General features: G+C 44.2%; 1 protein-coding gene across 1 annotated transcript; it reads left to right on the top strand.

Moving 5' to 3' along the window:
* The first annotated feature begins 259 nt into the window (after positions 1-259).
* LOC143027412 (uncharacterized) lies at positions 260-5677 on the top strand. The gene is made up of 6 exons (XM_076188698.1): positions 260-539; positions 919-4446; positions 4543-4750; positions 4862-5052; positions 5159-5311; positions 5523-5677. The coding sequence occupies exons 1-6, from the start codon at positions 260-262 to the stop codon at positions 5675-5677; spliced, it is 4515 nt and encodes a 1504-aa protein (XP_076044813.1).
* Positions 5678-8205: the final 2528 nt, after the last annotated feature.

Below are 8205 nucleotides of genomic sequence, written 5' to 3'. Positions count from 1 at the left end.
TTGGCTGGCACACGCCCTTGGGCCAGGTTCCTCAAATGTTCCTCACGGCTCTCTCCCTCTGGGACAAGATTGGGCCAAATCGGCCGAACTGACGATTTGGCTCAGATGTCCAGGGGTAGATCAAGTGAGATGTTCGATTCATGCTGGCCACTGGCTCTGATTGGGCCACTCTTTCATCCACAGGACGAGGGGCACGAATTCTCCTGCTAATATCACTTGGAGACCACTCAGGCCAAAGGTACCGGCGCTAGAGGTTGAAATGCAAAAATTCAGCCAGAGCCTCAACTTTGACAGGTCCCCACGCACACGCCCTTGGATCCAGGTTCCTCATACGTACCTCACAGTGCAAGACTGGGGGAAATCGGTCGAACTGACTATTTGGATCGAAAATCCATGGGTACCTGTGAGAGTATCTGCTCATTTTGACCACTGGCTCCTATTGGACCACTATCTCACCCATAGATTGAGGACCATGAAGCTTCCTGCAGATGTCACTTGGGAGCCACTCAGGCCAAAAATGCTGGGGCTAGAGACGGAAAGTAAAAAATTCATCCAGAGCCTTAATTTTGGCTAGGTTTCACGCACACGCCCTTAGGTCCAAGGTGTAACCGTCACTAACCATCACCAACCATGCACGTGATCCACACACATGCAACATGACACTCGTCTTTGGCAAGACTTCTAATCTTGCAGACTTCACAGATTTCCCCATCCCATACTGAAGAAAGCTTTATTGTCAGGTTTTAACAAGACTCCTGATGGTTACCGCGTAGACTTCCGGAGTGCCAAGATTTCTTCACGAGAATCTTTTCTTCAGTTCTCATTTCAACTAACCAGACTGTTACAATGTAGGGAACACTTTCAATAATTTGAAAGACTTTATGATCATTGACCAGTTTTTGTCTTCCCTCTATCCAGACATGCGTGCTTTCATCAAGGAACGACGACCCTCTACGTTAACTGAGGCCATTCGTTTAGCTAACGATTGGACGTCAGCCCACCCTACTCTTCCTCGAACTTCGGTTCCAAACACAAAGAAGTTCTCTCGACCACCTAAGCCGCCTAAAGTAACCACAGTGCCCCCTAATTCTTTTAGCGGCCGAAAGGATCCTCCACCTTTGACATGTCACGGTTGTGGAGAAATTGGACACATTCGGTCTCGTTGCCCTAGAAATCCCCGCACTTTCAAAGAAGGCACATCAGCTACGCAACCATATAAAGTAGGGTTTTGCCTGTCTGATAGAAGAGTCCCTCACTTCCAGGCCTCTGGTACCATCAATGGGGCTTGGGTGTCTACTATAATTCGGGACACCGGCTGTTCCTGCGTAGTCGTATCAGATGAGATCCTACCAGATATAGATGTCCCAAGTTGCAAGAAAGTCTATGTTACCGACTACTTGGGCCGAGTAGATTCCTTTCCTCTCGTATCTTGTTACCTTCGATGTCCTTATTACGAAGGATGGACAGATGTCGTCAGAGCACCCATCAAAGTTGCTAGTGTCTTAATTGGTAACATTCCAGGCGTTAAAGATCCTAATATATCTGAATGCTCCCCTCCAGCTGATGACTCCGCTATTCCACGCCCGACACAAACTGCTTCGCCCTCTCCCAAGCATCTGGTATGTGCAGTCCAGACCCGAGCCGGCAAAATGAAACGGATTCACCCCTTAGCGCTGCCTGCCCTACAACCTCTCTCAGTGACGCCCGACAAATTCGGTCTACTCCAGTCCTCGTGTGAGAAACTCTCAGCCGCTAGAGCTAAAGCAGACTCGGGAGAAATAGATCAAATGGAGAACGGGTCTACCTACCAGTTTGTCAAGATGGACGGTCTCCTCTATCGGAAGTGTTTGACTTCTAATCGCCCTGATAAGGTAGGAAAGTCTACATTGGTTATTCCCCGTGATTGTCGCCCCATTATCCTCTCCATTGTTCATGAGAGACCTTTAGCTGGACACTTCTCTCACCGGAAGACGGAATTAAAGGTCGCAGAACAATTCTACTGGCCTGGCATGGGAACTGACATCAGAACCTTCTGTCGGTCTTGTGACAAATGTCAACGCTTCTCAGCGAAGGGACGAGTACCACCAGTCCCATTACAACCCATGCCCATCGTCACTGAACCTTTCGCCCGCGTTGCCATAGACTTGGTTGGACCTCTTTCTCCAGCATCTTCCGATGGACACAGGTACATTCTTACCTTAATTGATTTTGCCACTGAATTTCCTGAAGCAGTTCCCTTAAAAGATATAGACTCTATTTCGGTCACTGAGGCCTTGTTAACTATTTTCTCGGGAGTTGGTATTCCCCGGGAAATACTTTTGGACAGAGGTACCCAATTCACGTCTACTTTGATGAAAGAACTCCACCGAATGTTGGGCGTGAAACCTATCTTTACTACTCCCTTCCATCCTAGTGGAAATGGTAGGATTGAGAGACTACATGGAGCCTTGAAGGCTATTCTCCGTACGTTGTGTGACGAGAAGCCCCGTGAGTTGCATAGGTACCTAATCCCGACCTTATTCGCCCTCAGAGAACTCCCGTGCGATCGGACTGGGTTTTCAGCCTTCGAGTTGTTGTACGGTCGGTCAGTTAGAGGCCCACTCTCAGTTTTTAGAGATCTGTGGGAAAACCGCACCCTCCACGAGGAAGAAAGGTCCAGCTTCCAATATGTAATAGAGCTACAGGAGAAGCTGTCAGAATGTTCTCAAATGGCTGCGCGACAAGCCGATATCAGTAGTTCCCGGTACAAGGCGTACTTCGATCTGAAGTTGCAAAACCGTCAATTTAAACCGGGCGATGAAGTTCTAGTACTCATGCCTAGTGATACCAGTAAGCTCCTTGTCACTTGGAATGGACCCTACAAGGTATTGGAGAGACATAGATTTTACCATGCAAATATTTTAAAAAGATATCACCGCAGGGCCCAGGTGCAGCAGTTGGAACTGATGGATGAGATTTCCGCCATAGAAGAACTTTCCGCCCCAGGAAACGAGAAGGTATCCGTCATCGATGAAGGAGATCCTTGTGATCTTTCACAGCTGCCTTTGACACCTGATGGCATAACTCGCTCCCCTTCTACTGATAAACCCGAAGTGGGACAGCTCAACCCGGATCAGCTATCCCAACTTCAGAATCTTATGGGTGAGTATAAAGATGTTTTCTCTGACGAACCCGGATGTACCTCCACTTTAACGCATGACATACAACTTACCACTACAGACAGAGTACAGGCCAAAGTGTATCCAGTGCCAATTCACCTTAGACCTGTCTTCAAGAAGGAGGTCGAAACCCTCTTCTGGCAAGGGATTCTTCAACGATCCTTCTCTCCTCATTCTTCGCCTGTTGTCATGGTAAGAAAAACTGATGGATCCTATAGGATGGCCATTGACTATCGCCAACTAAACTCTGTCACAGTATTTGATGCTAAACCAACCTGCAGCATGGAAGAAGATTTATACAAATTCTCTGGCGCTAGGTACATTAGTGAACTGAAACTCTGCAAGGCATATTACCAAGTACCTCTTTCAGACAAAGCCAAAGCTCTAACGTCTTTTTCCTCTCATCTGGGTTTGATGGAATTCTGCCGAATGCCATTTGATCTGGTAACGGCAGGTGCTACTTACATTCGCCTGATAAGACTGGTATTAGCTGATTTACCAAATGTGTGTTTTTATTTTAACAACATCTTTATTTTTTCTAAAAGCTGGGATGAACATCTCGAAGCTCCACGTCGCGTCTTCGAACGTCTATGGGACCACCATCTGACTGTCAAGCCTTCGAAGTGTAGATTTGGAGTTTCTTCCATCCAATACCTTGGCTTCATTTTGGACGGAACCTCGTTAAGACCTCACCATGACAAGATTGAGGCTATAACCCGCATGCCTCCACCAACCAGTAAGAAGTTACTTAGGACCTTCCTTAGTCTAATCTCATTTTATAAGTTGTTTATTCCTCAGGCTTCCGATTACACCGGACCCTTATCTGATCTACTAAGGAAGACTAGCCCGGAACCTCTCCCTTGGACCGAAGACCTCTTGGACCGTTTCTGCCATTTAAAGGTTGCCACATCCTCACAACCTGTCTTGCGTTTGCCCGATCCTAATGTGACCTTCATCCTTAGGACCGATACCTCTCTTTATGGTCTCGGGGCTGTCCTGCTCCAGTATCAAAATGAATGTCCACGCCCTGTCGCATATGCTAGTAGGAAACTTCTGGATCGTGAGATGAGATACTCCACCATCGACCGTGAATGTCTTGCGGTCGTTTTCTCCATCTCTAGGTTTGATTATTATCTCCGTGGCAAAGAGTTCGTGTTAGAAGTTGATCACAAACCTCTCTTGTATTTAGCTACTTTCAAAGGAAAGAATGACCATCTCCTTCGTTGGGCTTTGGCCCTTCAGGCATATAAATTTAGAGTTGTCCACATTGCTGAAAAGGACAATTTAGGTGCTCTTAAGTAGATCTTAATTCCTGGCTAGGTTTTACTTTACTTTCATTCTCCTGTAAGTTACCATATTAATGTGTTTTTCAATCTACTCCTAGTATATTCTTGTCCCGGGGGTGGTATAAGGGCCCATCCCCGTTCCCCCGGCTACAACTCAATTCATCATGGCAGCATTGATAGTCGTTTGGCTCCCCACCTCGGTGAATCGGCTTGTTTACGCGCTAATTCAACGAACGAATCCGTCTCGAGCTTCGAAGCCCGAGAAGACTACGCCTGCGCGGAGCGGCCACGTCTACAGTTTTTGGGGTATATTTATCCCTCCTCCCCCAACGGCAAATTAGAATTTTGATCAGAAGACGTCCTGCGAAGACTACCCACTGCCTCGCCAATCACAAGTCTTAATTACTCCGGTCGCAGGCTACTCGACGTCAAGTCTTCTCGTCACTGCTGTTCTCAGAAGGAGAACCGTATCCCAAGTGGGCCGGAACGGTTCGTCCCTACGCATCCCGAACATTGTTACTCCGTCGTTACGATACGGAGGTTCAAAGTGCTGAGCACCTTATGTCAGGTGTTCCTTTCATCAGCATTCCATTGTGCACCTTTTGATGGTTTGACCTTGATGTATTCTTAACTCCTTTAAATCCCTTAATTTTTTTCGTGTTTGATTGAAACCACATCAAATCTAGTAGCACCCGAACTGGTAATACTTTTAAGGGCCGAGAGAACCTAGTTCCTCATTCGCCCTCACAGAGATTTTAGGGTCATTTCGGGAGCTGGCTCCTATTGTGCAACTATCTCACCAACAGGTCGAGGACCACGAGGCCCTCTGCGGATATCACTTAGAGACCATTCAGGCCAAAGATGTGGGTGCTATTGGCGGAAAGAATAATAATAATAAAAAAAATAGCCTCAACTTTGGCTGGGATCCACGCACAGCTCTCTGTGCGTGGCTCTCTCCCTCTGGGTCAAGATTGGGCCAAATGGGCCAACCTGACGATTTGTCTAAAATATCCATGGGTATGTGGAATTTTCTGGTTGTTTTGACCAATGGTTCCGATTGGGCCACTGTCTCTCCCAGAGGTCGAGGCCCACGAGACTTCCTATGGATATCACTTAAATTCGGGGAGGCCGGTCACAAAAGCACAACTCAGCCCGGCGTTTGGTAGCACTGCCAGGCAGCGCAGTCGTGCAGCCTGCGGGCAACGAGCTGTTCGTAGTGTAAGAGGCTGGTAGATGAAAGTAATAGACAAGTAGGTAGATAGTGGGGTAGGTGCGGAGAAATTCATTTTTACGAGCTAGATGTTTTGAAAACAATAGCCGTGACGGAGTTGCAGAGTTGTATAATCTCGCCCACCGTCTAAAGTTTGTTAACACCAGTTAGGGTAACAATATTGGCGCTGATGTGACGAAATGTAAACATTGAGCCACTGCTTCGTGACCAAAATTGCTTGCTTAAGCAGTATTATTTGAGACAGTGTAATAGTCTTTCTGATTGGAGGAAAAGGTGGAGGAGGAGAGAAATTATTGGTGCATGGAGGAAAAGTCCCGCCCTTAAGGGGAGGCAATTATTTGTAACGGTCAAAGTTATTGGATGAATTAAGTAGTGACATCGGAGCAGACTGGCTTGGTGAATGAATTGGGGATCCCAGGTGGGGAATCGTCTGGTGTACTTAATCAAACTAAGTTATAGAATTAGTGAAGAAACGAAGAAATTTACGTTTAATTCACCCCATTGAGAAACATTACTTCTTACTACAGAAAGATATGATGGAAGGCATACTTTAGTGAAGGTGCAAGAAAGTGAATGAAGAAATATAATACCATAGAAGGAACAGTTAACAGAATTAAAACCAGTAATTAAGGAGAGAAGGGAACTGAAAGTGATGGTGGCAACAGAGCTAAAAGTTGTGACGACGAGGGACGAACCTCCTCCGAAGTAATTACAAGATTGGGGCGTGACAAGACTAAGTGAAAAAGTGAACGGGTGCACCAATCTACAGCCCACGCAAACACAACCACGCAGACATACATTTATAAATGTATATGAATACACACACACACACACACACACACACACACACACACACACACACACACACACACACCTATATGTATGTATATATATATATATATATATTTATATATATATATATATATATATATATATATATATATATATATATGAGAGACTGGGTGGAGGAAGAAATAAGCGAAGATGGGCTGGAACTTTTTATTGCTCATACGTTTCGACCGACTCGGTCTTCTTCAGTAAGCTGTCTACAAACAGTTGGACCACATATTTATACATCCGAGGATGGGAACAAGGACAGGTCACCCCGCCGGCTGTCTGGGGATTCCCTTTCCCGTATCATGCATACGTTTCCCAATTGTATTTATAATTAATTTACTTGTTGCCTTTGACAAACAAACAAAACCTTCCCTGTCATTGATGTTTTCATAATAATTAATGTAGGCAGCTTCAACAGTCTTCCTCATGTCTCTCCTTAACCCCGTGTGTAAAACCTCGACTCCATCCCAGTGGGGCAAATGTCCAGACCGGTCAGCATGTTGGACGAGTGAGTTGGAAGTCCTGTGTGACCTCAAGTCTCGTTTGTGCTCAGCTACGCGTTTCTCGACGCCTCGACCTGACTCGCCGTAATACGAAGATGAGCAACTACCGCAAGGAATACGATAGATGGAACTGAGGGCGTTTTGGGACAGTCCTTTTATATTCTTGGTCTTGACCAATAGAGTCCATAAAGATATACAATTCACTGTGGAGATGGAAGACGACCATAAGTTACCATTCCTTGACACGTTGGTGCACAGGAGGGATGAAGGAGTAAGATTCTCAGTGACATTCAATGACAGGGAAGGTTTTGTTTGTTTGTCAAAGGCAACAAGTAAATTAATTATGAATACAATTGGGAAACGTATGCATGATACGGGAAAGGGAATCCCCAGACAGCCGGCGGGGTGACCTGTCCTTGTTCCCATCCTCGGATGTATAAATATGTGGTCCAACTGTTTGTAGACAGCTTACTGAAGAAGACCGAGTCGGTCGAAACGTATGAGCAATAAAAAGTTCCAGCCCATCTTCGCTTATTTCTTCCTCCACCCAGTCTCTCATCTGTCTAAACCATTCATCACATATATATATATATATATACATATATATATGTATATATATATTTAATGTATTATACATAAATGTATATACATATATATATATATATATATATGTATATATATATATACATATATATAAACATTTGTAAATGTATGTATATATATATAAATGTATATAATATATATATATAAATGTATATATATATATGTATGTATATATATATATATATATATATATATATATATATATATATTTATATATATACATAAAGCGTAGACTCAGAGGTGACTTGATACAGGTCTTTAAAATCCTAAAGGGAATTGACAACATCAAAAGTGACCAAATTTTCACATTGAATGAGAATCAGACAAGAAACAATGGTCTCAAACTATCCGGAAATAGATTCAATTTGGAAGTGGGTATAAACAACTTTGCCAACCGTGTAGTTAATGAATGAAATAAACTTCCTGCAGAGACAGTGCAATGTAGTTCAGTTCGAAGCTTTAAGAATCATTTAGATAAGCACCTAAGGAAGATGCTGTAATGATTATAATTTATTTTATATTATTTGTTTTTGTTTTGTTACCATTTGTCTGTTTGATTCTCAATTACCATTAGTTATATGTCAATT

Source organism: Oratosquilla oratoria, chromosome 8 (genome assembly GCF_046742065.1).
Source record: "Oratosquilla oratoria isolate Oo_2021 chromosome 8, ASM4674206v1, whole genome shotgun sequence".
Classification (NCBI taxonomy): domain Eukaryota; kingdom Metazoa; phylum Arthropoda; class Malacostraca; order Stomatopoda; family Squillidae; genus Oratosquilla; species Oratosquilla oratoria.
This window is presented reverse-complemented; position numbering and strand designations above follow the sequence as displayed.

Bases quoted from the DNA above. Each gene is read 5' to 3' on its own strand.
- LOC143027412 (XM_076188698.1), top strand. From the start codon at position 260: ATGCAAAAATTCAGCCAGAGCCTCAACTTTGACAGGTCCCCACGCACA. The intron at 4,447-4,542 runs GTGCTCTTAAGT...ATCTACTCCTAG, and splicing joins TGCTGAAAAGGACAATTTAG to TATATTCTTGTCCCGGGGGT. The intron at 4,751-4,861 runs GTATATTTATCC...CTCCGGTCGCAG, and splicing joins CCACGTCTACAGTTTTTGGG to GCTACTCGACGTCAAGTCTT.